General features: G+C 35.0%; 1 protein-coding gene across 6 annotated transcripts in view; it reads left to right on the top strand.

The window, feature by feature from the left end:
* Positions 1–17,954, top strand: part of SUPT3H (SPT3 homolog, SAGA and STAGA complex component) — a 443,433-nt gene that overhangs the window by 340,504 nt on the left and 84,975 nt on the right. For all 6 annotated transcript variants that reach the window (XM_068557101.1, XM_068557100.1, XM_068557099.1 and 3 more), the window contains 2 exons: positions 2,282–2,449; positions 11,878–11,988. In XM_068557101.1, coding sequence (XP_068413202.1) covers positions 2,282–2,449; positions 11,878–11,988 — 279 coding nt within the window. The remainder of the gene's footprint in view (positions 1–2,281; positions 2,450–11,877; positions 11,989–17,954) is intronic.

Below are 17,954 nucleotides of genomic sequence, written 5' to 3'. Positions count from 1 at the left end.
CTTTGATACATGTTCACTTTATGAATATGTGTAAAAGTATGCTTTTCATTAACGTCAGACAAATTCGTTGTAACATTTCTAATTGAAGAAATTTACGGTGAACATAACAAGCCTAGTTTTCCCTTAACATTCAAGGGATTGCTTACGTGGCTAGGAAAACTCTTTATGTCCCTCCCACTTTCTCAGTTCTCCAGGGTGGCCAAGCTGCCCTGGGCAACTGCTCAACAACCACAGCTGCTATTCTCAGCTACCCAGCCGTTAAGAAAGATGGCTTATGTGTGCTGAATTTCCTGGGCGCTCTGGGAGGTGGGAGCATGAACGTCAGGAAGTATCCTGGCTAAATATGTTAGTACAAGCCTCAAGCTTTTCCCTGACTCGCCAGACACCCCTCCTCCGACGTGACTGGTGGTCAGAATGAACATTCGGAGAGACTGGAAGTCTTTCTGCCCTTTATTACCTGACACGACACAAAAAGAATGGCCGCTCTAGAGTAGGAATCTTACACATCAACACTGCAAAGCAGCAACCACTATCAAGGGCCTGCTTTAAGGACTTTACCAAATTAGGTACAAATGGGGGCTCTGGAGACTAATGTGATCTGTATTTAGGGAGATAGAACATTCTGTAAAACAACCAAGGAAGTAAATTAACAAGCAAACAAACAAACAATTCAAGATTGTGTGTACTAATTTCCAAATGAGTGGCATAGACAGAAATTTCAGAGATTAAAAACAACTCCCTAATTACCATGAAAGAAGACTTCAGAGAGGAAGTTGGGTGTTGAAGGAAAAATAAGACTTTTATGAGATGGTAAAAGTGGGGAAAATACTCTAGGCCTCAGAGGCAGCATAAGTGTAATTGTACTGGGGGGAGAAAAACTGTGATTAAAATACTCAAGCCAAGAATTCATCGAGAAGGGGTAGTGGGGAGTTAGATTAGAAAATAAAGACCTTAGATGCTTAGAGTTATTAAGGAAGAATTGAAAGTTTCTTGGCTAAAGGTTGATGAGTTCAAAAGGGTATTTTAAGAAGATCCAGATGGAGGTGCTGTGTACAGTAGCTTGGAATTGGAAACTCAAGGCATGGAGTTAACACAGTGCATTCTATTTTAATAATTATCGTTCTTGAACACTAACTATATAAGGAACTGAGCTAGTTAAGCTTGGGTTTCTCAGATTACCAAGGTTAATTTCAATATGAGTTAATTTTCTAGATTTTGTTTTCTAATATATGGTTTATATACTGGAAGCAATGATCTCTAGGAGTTACCTTGTTTTTTCTAAGAACAACTCATGCCACATTAGGTTTATTCCTTCTTGTTTGATGTTTCTAGGCAAGCAGATCAAAGAAATACTATTGAAAACAATATCTGAATTTCAGCAAAACATCTTACAAAGCCTAGCATAAGTTTTAAAATACAATGTAAATTGTAGGCCAGTAGATAGTATGAGGATAATGTAGAATTAACAATACCATACATGAGAAAGACTTAGAAACTTTTATTTGCCTATACATTTCTTAGGAGCCAATATTGTGATGTTACTGAAAAGAAAATGTTTTTTGTTTTGTTTCAGTGTTTAGGCACCATCCTATAGGATGAACATTGACAAAGTGAAGGATGTCTAAAGGAGAGTAATGGGCGGGAGGAGGAACCTGAAAGCATGTCTCATAATAAGTGGTGGAAGGAACTTGAGGTGTTTGACCTATAGACGAGAAGAGGCTGTGAAATAAACAGTCTTCAAATATTTGAAGTGCTTCCACATGGAAGAGAGAACAGACTTACAGTCATAACCAAAGAAAGCAGATAGATATGAGGCATATTCTGAATGAAGGAAGGAACTAGGTGTTGGAGGAGCTACAGATATATCTACAGTGACCCTAAAGCACTGAGTTTGAGTTACTAGGCGAAGGCTGGTCACCGTGTTACAAAGAATGTCTGGAAGGCATCCTGTTTGGGGGGAAAGTTTAGAACTTCCTTTTGAGTAAGTTTGAAACACTGAGAAAACTTCTCAGTAAAAATATCTCTATTTGACAAAATCAGCAGAAATTTTGGAAGCTGTATCTGAGGAATCCTGATTTTTATCTAAATGATCAGACAGATTAAAAGTTAATATATTTAGACCCTTAGGGGTAAGATGGTGGCATCATTTCTGTGGACTGGATAATAATAAAGTGTGTTTTTATAACTTTCAAATATTACTGAATTCATGAGATGTTAAACAGACTCAAATGTTAGTAGAAGTTCTGGTTGCTTGATTTCAAAGCCACATCTCTTTGGACAGGGGTCTTGCCTAAGGTCCTACCCAGAGTCTCCTGAGAACACACCTCCTCCTACACCGAGCGCTCCATCATCTGGATCACAGCTCTCAGGGAGAACCACATCAGGATCCCTAGGGAATGGGAGTGCTGGACAAGACTCAGCTAAAACCAAACAAAGGAAAAGAAAAAAGGTCAGTGATATTTTTTCTTTTTCTTTTTTTTTTTCCTTTCTTTTTTCTTTTTGGTGCAGGGTGGAGAGGTCTTGTTGAGTATGGAAAATGTGTTCTATTTTTCTCATAAATCTGATTTTTAGAAGCAGCCAGTTTACAGCAAGATAATTGATTTTTTCTAATATAAAAATTTTCAAACACAAAAAAGTTAAAAGAATTGTAGAGCGAATACCATATATCTGCCATCTAGATTCTACAATTAACATTTTTTTTAAAGATTTTTTTTTTAGGGTAGTGGTATCTCAATGTGTTTTTTTTGTTTTGTTTTGTTTGTTTTTTTATTTAGTTTTGGCTGCGTTGGGTCTTCGCTGCTGCACTCGGGCTTCCTCTAGTTGCGGCGAATGGGGGGCTACTCTTTGTTGCGGCGCGCGGGCTTCTCATTGTGGTGTCTTCTCTTATTGTGGAGCACGGGCTCTAGGCGTGCAGGCTTCAGTAGTTGTGGCTTGCGGGCTCTAGAGCACAGGCTCAGTAGTTGTGGCGCACGGGCTTAGTTGCTCCGTGGCATGTGGGATTTTCCCAGACCATGGCTCATACCCGTGTCCCGGGCATTGGCAGGCAGATTCTTAATCCCTGTGCCACCAGGGAAGCCTACAGTTAACATTTTACTATATTTAATATATTAACTATATATTTACTATATTTGCATTTACTATATATATGCATCCAGTTGTTCTTTAATCCATCCATCTGTTCATTTTTTTTAATACATTGAAAAGTAAGCTGCATACATCAGCTTACTTTTCATTCCTAAACACTTCATTATGTATAATTTGTTTACGGTTCCTTTTTTTTAAAGGTAACATTTATATTCAGTATACCACTCAATTCTTAAGTATACCATTTGATGAATTTTGACAAGTGTATAAATTTGTTGTTTTCTAATCCCTTCTCAAGATAAAAAACATTACCATCAGTTCAGAAAGTTCCTTCATACCTCCTCCAGACAATCCTGTCACCATCCTCAGAAAGGCAAACACTGTTCTGTATTTTTCATCATACATTAGTTTTTTCCATTCTCGAACCTCATATAAAGAGAATATAGTATGTATACTCTTTTGTGTGAAATTTCTTTCAGGACATTTTTGAAGTTTATGTTTTTCAGTATAAGTATAATTTATTCTTCTTTATTGATGAGTAAGTTGCTTGTGTATATCTGTTTACTCATTCTCATTTTCGGTGGACACCTAGGCTATTTCCAGTTTTTGAGGTATTATGAATAAACTTGTTATGAGCATTATTGTACAAGTCCTTATGGACAAATGCTTTCATTTCTCTTAGGTAGATAGCTAGGAATTAAATTACTGGGTCATAGAGTAGCTGTGTGTTCAGTTTTTAAAGAAACTGCAAGAATTTTTTTTCCCAAATGGTTGTATCATTTTATACTTTCTTAGCAATATATGAGAATTTCAGTTGCTCCACATGCTCATCACCATTTGGTGTTGTCATTGTTTTTACTTTTAACCATTCTGATGGATATTTAATAATAATTCACTATAGTTTGAGTTTGTATTTTCCTGGTGACGGATAATGCTGAGCATTTTTTTTCATGTGCTGATTGGCCATTCATATATCTTCCTCAAGGAGGAGTCGCTTCAAATATTTTACACAATATTTTTGAGGTAGGGTTGTCTCTTATTACAATTTGTAGGCGTTCTTTATATATTCTGTATAACAATCCTATGTCAAATATATGCTTTTCACATATTTTCTCTCTGTTTGTAGTTCACCTGTTCATTGTCTTAATGGTGTATTTTGATGAGCAGAAGTTTTGAACTTCTAATGAAGTCTAATTTATCCAATTTTTTTCTTTTGTTTATTGTTTTCTGTGTTCTGTCTAAGAAAGCTTTGGCTACTCCCAATTCATGAGGATGTTCTCCTGTGTTTTCTTCTGGAAGCTTTTTAGCTTTACCTTTTATGTTAAGTTCCATTAACCAAGTCAGATTAAGTTTTGTGTCTTTTATGAGTTGAGGCCATGTTCACTTTTTTACATATATCTAGTTATTGCAGAACCATTTGTTGAAGACTCTTTTCTCCCATTGGATTGCTTTGGTGGCTTTGTGAAAATCAAATGACCATATATCTGTGTCGATGTATTTCTGGGATTTCAATTTTGTTTTATTGACTTGTCAGTTCTTTTGTCATTGTCATCTGCCTTGATTACTGTAGCTTATAGGAGGTCTCAAAGTCAGGTAGTGTAGGTCCTCAAACTTTTATTTTTCGGGTTTAATATGGATATGTTGTATCCTTGCATTTCTATGTAAATTTTAGAATTAAAATTTAGTTTCTACCCAAAAAAAGAAAGAAAGAGAGGGAGATATAGAAAGAGAGAAAGAAAAAGGAAAAGCCTAGTGGGATTTTGAAGGGGATTGGATTGAAATCTTACATCAATTTGAGGATATAAATGTCTTCACAATACCAAGTCTCATGATACATGAACATGGCATATCTCTCCATTTACTTATCTTTATGAAATCTCTCTTTTCATCACTGGCAATACTATCCATCTTGAACTGTTTTATCTGATTAATATAGCTATTCCAGCCTTCTTATGCTATTTAAATGATATATGGTTTTCTCTCCGTTTCCTTTCAGTATATCTGTATCTTTAATATTTAAAGTACATCTCTTGTAAACAAAAAATTGTTGACTCTTGCTTCTTTTTCCTTTCTTTCTGTATCTTTTAATTTTAGCCTTTAAATCTGTGATGCTTAATGTATGTATTGACATGGTTCGGATATAGGTCAGCTATTTTGCTGCTTGTTTTCTCTAATTTTTTTTTCTGTTTTTCTTTCCTAGCTTCTTTTGGGTTTAATTATACACTCCTTTAGAAATCCATTTTAATGTATCTACTGATTTCTTAGTGATATCTCTTTGCATCATTTTTTAGTGGTTATGCTAAGGACTACAATATAGATCCTTAAATTTTCAATGTACTTAGAGTTGTTATTGTACTGTTTTACTCACATGAAATGTAAGACTTCTATATTTATATAGGTTTATCTACTTTAGTCTTGTTCTTCATGCTATAGTTGATATACATCTTATGTTGACATGTTATAAACCATAACACTATTTTTGCCTTAAATAATCAAGTGACTTTAACATTTACCATTTCCACTGTCCCTCTATTTCTTTTTGATGATCAGACTTTCCTTCTGGTATAATTTTCCTTTTTTGTTCTACTAAATTTTATTTAGCACTTGTTATAGCACGTGCTGGCTGGTGACGGTTTCTCTTAATTTTCATTTTTCTGAAAATATCTTTACTTTTCCTTCATTTCTGGAAGATATTTTCTCTGGCTATAGAATTCTGGATTGGCAGTTTCATTTTCAGTACTTTAATTATATCATTCCACTGTTTTCTAGCATCCTTTTTCTTTTAATCACGTCAGTAGATTTTGTACTTTTGTTTCTGTGTTATTTTTCTCTGGATGCTTTCAAAATTGTATCTTTATTTTTGGTTTTCAGCAGTTTGGCCATGATATCCATAGAAATGGTTTTCTTTTGTATTTATTCTGCTTAGGGTTTACTGAGCTTCTTGAAAATGAAATATTTTTAAATTTGGGGGGAATTATCAGCAATTATTTCTTAAGATATTTTGTCTGCCTCATGCTCCCTCTTCTCCCCTTCTGAGACTCCAAGTACATATTCGTTAGTTACTCGGATATTGTTCCACATATCCCTGAAGCTCTGTTTAATTTCTCTTTCAATCTTTTCTCTCTGTTCTTCAGATTGGATAACTTCTGTTGATCTTCCTTTATGTTCCAAACTCTATCTACTGTCAGCTTCAATCTTAACACTCATCCAGTAATGTCTTAGTTCTGATATTTTATTTTATAGTTGTATAATTTCTCTTTGATTTCTTTGTGTAGTTTACATTTTTCTACTATTATTTTTTATCATTTATTACAAGTTTATTTTATTTCATAATAGCTGCTTTAAAATCCTTGTATGATAAATTAAATACCTGGATTATTTTAGTCTCCATTGAGTATAAGTCACAGTTTCTTGTATTGTTGCATGTCTAGTAATTTTAAATTATATCCTGGACATTGTGAGTAATATATTGTAGAGATTTCAGATTCTGTTGTATTCCTATGAAGAGAGTTGTTGTTGGTGGTGGTGGTGGTGCGTGCATATGTATTTAAGCAGGCAGTTTACTTTTCTAGATTGAACTCTAAAGTCCAAACTCAAATTCCTCTTCAGCAGCTAGATTCTCTCTTCGCTTCACTTAACTTCACCTGATTACCTGGGGTTTTTGGATTTGGTACCACAAAGGAATAGTTAAGAAGTTAGTCAAAGACTGGGTTAAATTTATACACTGAATTTGGAACTTCCCTTCTTTGATTCTGTCCTTTTTGGGATTTTCTTTTTCACTTTGCACATACTATGGCTGCCCTGAACTCTGGCCTATAGTTCTTCGTGCCTCTAAGGTCATGTCCTCCCTATACTGACTGGAGCCTACCCTTGGGCTAAAACAGTAAAAACAGAAAACTCAACCCACAGCCATTCCCTTCTTCTAAATATAGGTACGCCCCCTTTCAGTTTCTGCCTGGGTTAGATCAGTCTCTTTTGCTTTCAGGTAACTTGTTTTTTATAATTTGTCCAAAGTTTATACTTTTATCTACAAGTTCGCTGGCACAATAGGAACCATTTGCCATCATTAGTAGTGGAGCTATGCCGAGATATAATTTTATAACTGATAGTAAGCAGATTTAAATTTCATCCTCACATCTGAACTCCCCCTTTTGTTTTCAAAATGACAGAGCTCGCTGATTATTTATAAAGGGAAACTCTGAACTATAAGGAACTTCTATATTATAAAGTAGTTTTAAAGATTTTCAGCTGTAGTGCTCTCCAACTCATTCAATAAATAAAACTAGGCTAATAAAATGTTACCTAAAAGACCTCTTCAGTGGATTTGCTTTACAAAGTATGTAGGAAGTTGTCATTAACCTGGTTATTATGTATACATAAAATAATTAATTTTTTCTCTATTTACTCATCCACATCTTTCTACGTTCAAGCTCTTGCTATATTTTGATTTTTACTCACTGGAAACCTCAGCTATGTTGGTAACATGGTACAGTTCATTCTACGTAAAATAATAAAGCCTCTATTATGCACTAGCTATGTGTACTAGAAGCCAAGGGATTTGATGTATAACCATATCTGAATACTATCATTTTAATCTTGGGAGTGTCCCTTATCTTCACTCTCTCATCTATAACGTAGGGAAGGAGTTGGGGAAGTTTAGAATAGATAATATTGTGTGTTTTTTCTAAATTTTATAATTATGAATCCTTGAATTTGGTGATTCTTTCTTCTTCTCTCCAATACCTTTTTTAGTTTTAATTTCCTTAGTTAAAAAAAAAATCTCTTCCTAGTTATATAGAATGACAAATTTAACATCTCAATTAAATTTTGAAATGAGAAAATTAACTGTATTATACTATAGCCTTTGGCCAAAGAATGGCCCAACTTCATCTGAAAAGAAATCCTCTATAGACACAAAGCACTGAGAGAGCTCTATGTACAAGAGTGAGGAGAAAGAAGACACTTGCCTGCCCACTCAGGTCATACATCAACCCATGTGGTCGGTGAGTGACAGAAGTCAGTAATAGTGCTACTAACCTTTCACTTGCTCTAACCTGAGATATGTATTACTCCTCTGTAAAATCTAATGTTTCAAGTTTAACAAAAGATCTAGTCCACCATTATGGATGTGAAAAGAATAAGAGGCAATTATCTGAGATTCCAGGTCCTTCTTAAATATTAGATTACCCGGCAAGGGGAAGGCTGAGAAAGGATAAAATTTCTTTAAAAGCTGTTTCTTCCCAACAACTCTTAAGTTCAGAAGAAAAGAGTCAGGAGAGGTACAGACTTTTGTAAGAGATCCTGGGGCAACCGAAGTTTCAATGTAACTTCTTGTACCACAGTTGAGAGTTCAAGCTGTTGGGGAATTTTATTCAATACAGGCCAGGAAGTACAAGCAGAGGGACAATACTCAAATGTGGGGAGCATGGAGGACTCTATATGATACTTCAGCTTCCAATACCCAGCAGCAGTTTCTGAATAAAAAGACATAAATAAAAATGAAATGGAAGAATACAAGAATGGAGTATGAATGCAGCCAAGAGGAAGAGTACCTGACATATGAAGAACTTTACAAAGCACCTTGTACTTTACTTTAGGAAGTAAAGAGTTTAGTCCCCACAGAGATTTTGACAAACACACTGGAGACAACAGCACTCAGTATTTTATCAAGCATGTGGGTTTCATTTTTGAAAATTTAAAGAATATTCTGTAATGTGGGCACAAGCAGAATGAGAAAGCTGAATTGGTACATAAATGCAACATTCTTTATATGTATTTATAACATATAATATTTTTATATTAGGTAGCAAATACACAAATTTAATGCTAATCCTGTAACAGTTTTGAAGACTATTACAAGATGTATGAAGTCACTGCTGAAGTAAAAATTCTAAAGTTAATATGAATTTTGAATTTAAACAGATTTCGAGTACCTTGGTGAGGGACTAGATATTTACAGAAATGAGAAGATACTTATTGCGGTAGAAACAATACTGCAAATACAACATTTTAGATTTAAAGGCTTCCTTCCAAAGAGCTCAATGGGCAAATCAGGAAAGTGTAGAAGTGCACATAGTAACTTATGCTGATGTGTGTAGTTGCTTAATTATAGCAGGTAAACCTGAAACTGGCAAGATAGAAATTTTAATGACATTTTTCACAAAAATGAATATTTTTATTTTTATGTAGGTTAGCAGTGATAACATGATTCAAACAGGCCTGGCTTACGTGTTACCACATCTTACAAATAGCAACCACAAGTAGTTTCTAACTTATGCTTCCTACCTCACTGTTCTCAAGTCCCATTGGATCGCCATGCCAGAGGTTCTGAGAGGTTTTGACCAAAATGTTCTATACCAGAACCAAATTTATTTGGGAAAGTAGAGGAAGAGTAGACTCTCCATTGGCCATGGAGAAAAGAAATGAAAAATAAATCCAGTTTTCAGGGAGAAAGGAGCTTCCACAGAGGAATGCACTGGAAGGACTCCCCACCCACTTTGTCTGCAGGGTATTGACCCTCTTGATGTCCCCCTTTTGTGTTTCCACTTGAGTTTCCACTGGAAAACTTAACTTTAGATTCCAAATCCAGCTAATTATTTGCATTCATTTCCACAAATGAGTAGAATGCCTCAACTTACTTCACAAGTATTTGTTATCCCTAGCAGATAATGAGTCTGTATGAGTCATATTCACATCTTGGAGCCAAGTGGACTTAACAGAAGAGTCGTTAGCCTTACTGGGTACCTGATAATTGCATTTATTTTAATATATTCCAACTGAAACAAAGTATTTGGAATGAGAATCAAGAAAGCACAATTTAAAAAAACGAAAGAAAGAAAAAGAAAAAACTCTGTGTGTGCACTTCTATATGAGTGCCAAAGTGAGGGGTTAAGATAACTTAATCCTTGTTATTGTGGGCATAGCTGATGTGTTATTTAGGGTATTGTTGGAATGAAATTGAGAAAGATACCCTAGAGTAAATTCCTATCTGGCTTATTTCAAATCTTGTTAAAATAATAAAAATAATCAAGATCTGTTTTGTTTTATTTTAAGTCTTATTTCAGGTTCAGCTTGTGTAATTAGCTGATGCTCTTCATAGGAATTTTTATAATTATTTTACTAGTTTATAATAGAAGAAGCACAAAAAGTATATTTAAAAGGTACAGAAGGATATACAGTGAAAAATATTTCCTCTAACCCATGTCCTCCAGACACCCACCTATACTATAAGAGATGAACACTGTTACTGATTTTTGGGGTACCTTTGTGGAAATATTCTAAGCTTAAATGAGCATATAACGTTCAGCTTTTTTTTGTTAAACAGCTGGTTAACATAGTTTTCCAGTTGGTCACCTAGTATTTTATCAAACAATGTATCTTAGAGATAGCTCCATAAGAATATGTATGGAACTGCTTCATTCCTTTTGGTGTTGCTGTGGTTTCTGTTGCATTGAATGAATGTATCATAATTGATTTCATGTTCTCTCGTTGATGAACATTTGCTTCATGAATTCAGATAGTACAGCGGTGAATATCTACCTATCTATCTGTCTATCTATATTATTTTGTACCACGTAATGTGTCTGTAGGATAAATTCTTAGAGGTGAAATTATTGGGTCAAAAAGGGCTGTGTTTTTTCATTTTGATAAGATTTGCCAAATTGCTGTCCATAGAGGTTGTACTAGATATACTCCTATAAGGAATTCTGAGAGTGGTACCTGTAGACCAGAGTTATAGTAACACACAGGCTACTATTTCTTTCTCTTGATTCTTTAATGTTGATGACCTGGCATCTGGTATCCACTGCACTTTTAAGTAAATTAGCTTATCATTTCAAGAACATGGAGGTTCCATTTTTAATGTAAATAATAGCCTAATGCTGTTAATAGCTAACATGTGCCAGGCCCCGTTCTAAGTGGTTTACACATATCAACTCATTTAATTTTCACAGCAACCCTATAGAGCAATTATAATTATTATCCGGTTTACAGGTGAGGAAACTAAAGTGCAGAGATACTACATAACTTGACAGAACTGGTAACTGATATGGCTGGGATCTGGACCCAGGTATTTGGGAAGCCAGAGCCTACAACTGAATCATGAGACTATAATGCCCCTATTTTACTTTTTTAAAATCATGTTCCATACATTTCTTGAGTTGATATCCATAGTCTTATGGCAAATAATCTTTCTGTTTCTTGTGTTTCTTTGTACTTTCAAACCTGCCTCTTACAGATGAGGCAGATTAAAATAGAAAGTTTTTGTTTTTGCATGGAGGATACCTTGAAAACTAGGAGCCAAGTTGAAATGATCTTTTATGACAGTCCACAGTATTATAAATATATAGCAATTTTACATTTTTTATTTTAAAATTGATGACCCTCAAGTTATTTCAGAAATACGTCCAACAGGCTCCCAAGAAACATTTATAATAATAAATGTTTAAATGTTTTTTAAAAACATAGTTTCCTGTGGTTCTTTCAGCAAGCCCCTATGACACTTTTCATCTGCACGCAAGTGGCTGTATTCTTCTGTACCTTGACATGTGGGCCTAGGTGAAATATTGGGGGCATAAAAATTGCATTTGGTTGGTCTGCTAGGAAGGGGTCATGTAAAAGTCATCTTTGATTTGTTAATGGAATTTTTTTTTAGATGTAGTATATGGCCGCAATGATGTGCATCCTAAGGGAAAAAACCGTCCATTTTATGAAAGTTTATTTTCATATTTTATACACTGTAGTTCTGTTGTGTGTTTTTGATTTAGTAACAATTTATGTGTTTTTCTGTCGCAGAGCACTGCGGCCTGTGGTGTTGAGGCTCACAGCGATGCCATCCAGCCCTGCCACATCAGAGAGGCCGTTCGACGCTACGGCCACAAGATTGGCCCCCTTTCCCCATTCACAGTACGTAATAACAGAGTTATAAAAAGTTATATTTATAATCTGAAAGAATTTTGATTTTCAAGTGGTCAAATGAAGCAGCAGTGGAATTGTTGAAAGCAATTTGTGGTGACTGTAATTTTGTTGTATAAAAGTGGCATAATTCTCTTGGGAAATAAAAGTTAGTCATTTTTGTCTCTTTTTGGAAGGACAACTTTTTTCCTACAAAATATTATTTTCTTTCAATTACAAATTATGCTTTTTTTGTTGGGGCTTATATTTTCTATTTGTTAAAGCTTAGGTTTATAAAACTTTTTTTTGTCAAATTATATGTATCCAAATATTGCTAGTAGCACTTTATATTTTAAAATTGGTTAGATTGGCAATACCACTTCTATCAGATGTTCTGCTCCTAAACATACTTTGAGTTGGAAGAAGAAGAAATGATTTCTTTACTGGCTTTGAAGTAGGCTGAAAGGCAGACAGTCTTCCACATCTTCAAATGGTTTTAAAGCTTATAATCAAGGTTTGTTTTGTTTTTTTTTAATGGAGAATTAAAGACTTTATATTTCAACAGCCTAAAGAAAGTGTGTGTGTCCGTGTGTGTGTGTCTGTGTGTGTGTGTTTTAATTAAATGCTCATCTTGTGGCCCTTTTTAAAAAAATCTTTATTCATGTCAGTATAACTTTCTCCAAGTCCTTCTCTGTTTATAAGGAATTGGTTTGATTTTCAGAAAGTTAGGTTTGATTTATGACTAAGGAACAGTAGAATTTACCATTTGTTTGTTGTTGTTGTTGTTTTTTAATTAATTTATTTATTTTTGGCTACATTGGGTCTCAGTTGCTGCGCGTGGGCTTTCTCTAGTTGCAGCGAGCGGGGGCTACTCTTCGTTGTGGTGCGCGGGCTTCTCATTGCGGTGGCTTCTCTTGTTGCAGAGCATGGGCTCTAGGCGCACGGGCTTCAGTAGTTGTGGCTCAGAGGCTCTACAGCGCAGGCTCAGTAGTTGTGGCGCACGGGCTTAGTTGCTCCGTGGCATGTGGGATCTTCCCGGACCAGGGCTCGAACCCATGTCCCCGGCGTTGGCAGACGGGTTCTCAACCACTGCGCCACCAGGGAAGCCCTGTTTGGTTTTTTTTTGGATTCACATCTGCTTTAACATACTAAAGCAGAATATATATGTATAACATTACACATACATATGTACATAAAATAATATGTTTTTTCCTAAGAGTGGATTTTACTATTATCTGTTGATAGAAGTCGTGATTTCTTATAAATTATATCATCTCCTTTTTTCTTCTGTTTCAGTTAAAGAGAATGCTTTCTTACCATTCTTTGTTTTCATTGTTATTGTTAATTGTATGCATTCTCCGTGTGACAGCAAGAATGTGTCAGAGCTTTTTATATATGTCTCTAGAAGCTTTTTGTAATGGTGACAGTTATTTTTACTTCTGATTAATATCTTAAATTTGTCATATATTGTAAGAACGTGATTTATCATATTTATATTAATCATATGTTGCTGATTAAGCAATATATCCTTTTGCATGAGTGGTTTTAGATTATTACAATTGAAAACAATGAAATCAATATCTCCTGTTTCATTTTTTCCTACATGACAGGTGAGGCTATTTAAAGCAATAAGCCAAAAGAGATGAAATTTAGAAAAATATGAGATGATTGGAAGAATTTAAGAACCAACTGAAGTTGAAAGAACCAATTTATAACAGGATTAAAGATATCAAATCCATAGATACGAGCCAAATAATGACTAATAGGCTGAGGCAGTGGAGCGGAGAGAGAAGAAAAAGGCAGAGTCGATAATATCTAGAAGTAATTAAAGGGTAGCAAGGGGAAACAGGATTTTTGAGAAATAACCTAAAATGGTAACTAAAAGTAATGGATAAAATTAGATAAAGGAAAATATATCTAATGTAAGGGGAAAATCTCCTAATCATGAAGTCTGTGATGTTTCCTCAAAAGGAAGTGGTGGCAGTGGTAACTGCTTAATTCTTCAAGTTTTTTTATTTTTAAAAAGACTGGACAGATCACTTGAGAATCATCTTGGTTGATGACAGTTGTGTGTGTGTGTGTGTGTGTACATGTGTATTCATTCTTCCATGTCTAACCTGATGCTCTATTATTCATGTATTATTGCTTTTATGATCTAAGATTATAGTATATGGTCAGGAAATATACTTGAAGTATTCAGAATATATATATTCAGATATAGTTTAAGCTAATTTTTGTCTAACAAACATATAACCAGTATGGTTTTTAAAACTAATAATGCAATTTTAAAATGCTTAGTTTAAATAGATCTGGAAAATAGAACAAATAAGCCATGATCTTGAAGGTTCACTTAGCTGCTAACAGAGCAGATGAGCAAAATCAACAGCAGATGAGAAAGAACTCCACCACAGAAGGACCCTGAGTTTTCATCACTCCTCGGAAAGGACCCACCTTGAAAGGTCTACTCCATTACCTGGAGTTGTAAGAATTTGCCCAGCCTACAGGACTGAATATACCTACTCCATTTTATGTCATGAGTAGTAGGATCAGGCAGACACAGTTTCTTGGTATATATTACAATACTTAAATCTGCCTTTTAAAGTTAAAAATTCTCTTTAAAGTAGAATAGATTTGCAGACTGTGTATGTTAACAGTGTGAACACCTGTCCTGGCTCCCTCGTACCGTCAGTGCTAAAAGGAGGTGCTCCTGATGCAGGGGAGAAGCTGATGCCGAGTTCCCTGGTGCCCACTCCCAGAGATGCTACTTTATGCTGCACTGGGGACACTTTGCTTCCTAGGCTTTGAGCTCCGGCTCCTGAGAGGAGGCATGTGGGCTGTGTCTATAGCAATCATAGACTGAGACTGAATTTTTATACAGAAAGGCTGAGCTAACTTACCTCCAGTATAAAATTTCCTTTGTAAACTAAAATGGCCATGAACAACTAACTAGTTTACATTTTTGAAACATAGAGGTTTTGTCTTTGCAGCATTTCATTCTAAATCTCAAGTGCTTGTCTAATGTATACATATAAATGAGATATCTAATTTAGCATATCCGTAACTTGATTGATATATAGCTAATTCCCAATAACTTGAAATTGATTTGGAGAATTAAAATGACCGAACCAGTAGGTTACATGGAAACTGAATTCCAACATCAACCAATAAACCAAGAAAAATTTGTTTTTGGTGAGGCATCATTCTGTCTTCTACTGTATGACTTCTGATGATCAATTTCAGGAATACAATTCATTGTATAAAGAATTGTAAGTGAGTTCTTCCCCTTGGGAATTAGTTGAAATGATAGAAGAAAGGAATAATTAAAGCCACATTAGGTGGAGGGGAGAAAAGAGTACAAACAATGCTTTGCACTGAGTAGCTGCTGGAGTGGAGAGAGAAGGGGCCTCATGGCGGAAACATCAGTTTCCTGCCACTCATATGAGGGCTATGGAGACACTTATAAACTACCCATCCCCACTCAACGAATTATAACTATGCTGTCTTTGGCATGTTGGTTTTAATCGATGACTTCTTTCTTTTCTGTGTTCTTATTTATTCTTAATCCTATGCAGAAGATCAGAAGAGAGTATCATACCTAGAAGATTAAAGTAATTGTCCTGACATTAAGCTATTCATTAGATTTTTTTGCAACTGTTCCCACCCCTGTGTACCTGATCTTCCATATACACATGCTAAAGAACATTTAAAGAGACTAGTTTACCTTTTGCTTATTATTTATTTTTTCCTAAATAATTCTGAAAATCGCTTCAGTCTGTGATGTGCAGTCATTACTTTAGAGTACTTATGCAAACTGGGGGTGTCCTAAGTCATTTTGATGCTTGTCATCTTATCTTATCCTTTTACTCATCGTAGTTGGCATTATGTGAAGTTATATTGTGTGGTGGTTAAGACTGTTGATTCTAGAGCCAAATTGCCCAGATTCAGAGCCCAGCTCTGCACCTATTAGCAAAGTAGCGTAAGGAAGTTTCTTAAGCTCTCTCTGGTAGAATAGAACATACCTCATGATAGAATCCAACGAGTACTATGAACTTGAGTGGTAAGCTCTTAATGTATTATATTAATAATAGTGGAAGTCATCATAGCACTAGTAGCTGTAGTATATTTTCTAAAAGGTTTCAGATAAGGATACAAACGGACTAAAGTAGAAACCGTTCCCCCCACCACCAACCACACAGACATACAAACAAACACAGAGACCTCACTTTGTAATGCTGGAAGAAACTAAAACTGGAATTATAATGTGATTTCTTTACAGACTTAAAATTTATACCATTAAAACTTAAATACTATTTAAAGATTATTGTTCCTGAGAATAAATTAATGTTCATTTTCACTTTTTGGATTAATCGTGGTTGAGGAACTTTAATGGATTTTTTTTATCACCACTGTCACATTAAAAAATAAGGTCTCAGTAACTGAGTGTACATAGTTTCCACTCGATTTTTGCATACTAGCTCCTGTGAAATAGAAACCTAAGGAACAAACAGCACAGCCTCAGATTTATAAAGCTGCATCAAATTCAGTTTATATGAGTTTATATATTTGTGTAAGTTACTAAAAAAGGTTTTCAAAGACTGATGTGTATATCAAAGTTGGTGGTAATTTTTTAAACATTAATTATTACTAGCCTCATTTTTCTCAGTTTTTAAAATTTCCTCATTTTACTGATTATGAAGGTAATGCTAGTATGTTAGAAAATAAAGAAAATATAGAAAAATAAAGGATAAAATAAAACTTACATTAAAAAGAGCTTCAGGGCCCCAAAAAAAAGTTTAGCGAAAGCTTTAAATGAATTGTCCTATCAGACAGTTAACTGGTATTTAATTGTTTTAATTGAATTTAATTATTTAACTGAAGAGTATTTTCTTGCAGCCTAAAAATTCAAATGCTTTTGGTAATGGTTTTTTAAAAAAATTCTTATAATTATGTGGGTCTAGAAGGAAAAAAGCATTTAAAAATTTTGAGAATGAAGTAGACTTTTATAGTTAGAGCATTTTGTTTTTTCTCTCAGAGAAAATACCCCCGAAGAGTAACCCAGTGGACTGTGCTGTCTATCATGAAAAAGATGGTCAGACATGTGTTTTATCTGGATCCTTGCTGTGTACAAGCAGTGGGTGGTGCCCATGGTTACCTACTCTGAAGCCCAATCCCAGCACTCAGCGAGAAGTGCTGGAAATGGCTGATAGAAAACCAGGTCTATAATTTTGAAAGCCAGAGAAAGCAAACTATGTACACCAAATGGGATGACATAATCCCGTGTGTAATGCCTAAATATATTTTAGTTTCTCCTGAGTGAGATTCACAGTAGAAAAATATCTCACCACCCCCCCCCCAAGCTTACATATTATCAGGTGTCTTTCTATTGAAGTAGAATAGCAAAACAATAAAATTTCTCATTTAAGCATGGTCATTCATCTAAATGGTACCTTAAATGCATCCCTAAAAGTGAGTGGCTTTAAAATCCACTCAACTGTATTAAATTGTGAGACAGCTGGCTAAGTATTTTAAAACTGGCTAAGACTTGAGAAAATCAGTTAAACTCAGTCTCAGAGATGCTTCGCCTTGTACCCAGTGGCACCTTGTAAGTGAATGCCGGGGCTGACCCTGGAATCCAGCCTCCTGACTCTCAGCTGACTGCTCTTCCACTGTGGCCATTTAGCTTGATGTATATACGTCTATTAGGGGTGCTAGGGATGCTCTCATATCATTGGTCCTTCAGAAATGTTCACAATAGACAAATAAGGATCAAAATTTAAAATTTCCTTTAAGAATCCCTCACATTAAACTTTTAAAAACAAAAGTGGCATAGCAGATTGCTTTGACTATTTTGATCTAGAATTTCACATTCATGAATAATTCTTATGTCTTGAGTGCATTAGATTTTGTCTGCATTTTATGTGTTCAACCTGGAAAATTAAATGTCACAAAATATTAGAGTAATTTTCAAATGTAAATAC

This window comes from Eschrichtius robustus, chromosome 12, assembly GCF_028021215.1.
Source record: "Eschrichtius robustus isolate mEscRob2 chromosome 12, mEscRob2.pri, whole genome shotgun sequence".
Classification (NCBI taxonomy): domain Eukaryota; kingdom Metazoa; phylum Chordata; class Mammalia; order Artiodactyla; family Eschrichtiidae; genus Eschrichtius; species Eschrichtius robustus.
The sequence above is the reverse complement of the archived record's forward strand: the minus strand, read 5'-3'. Positions and strand labels throughout refer to the sequence as shown.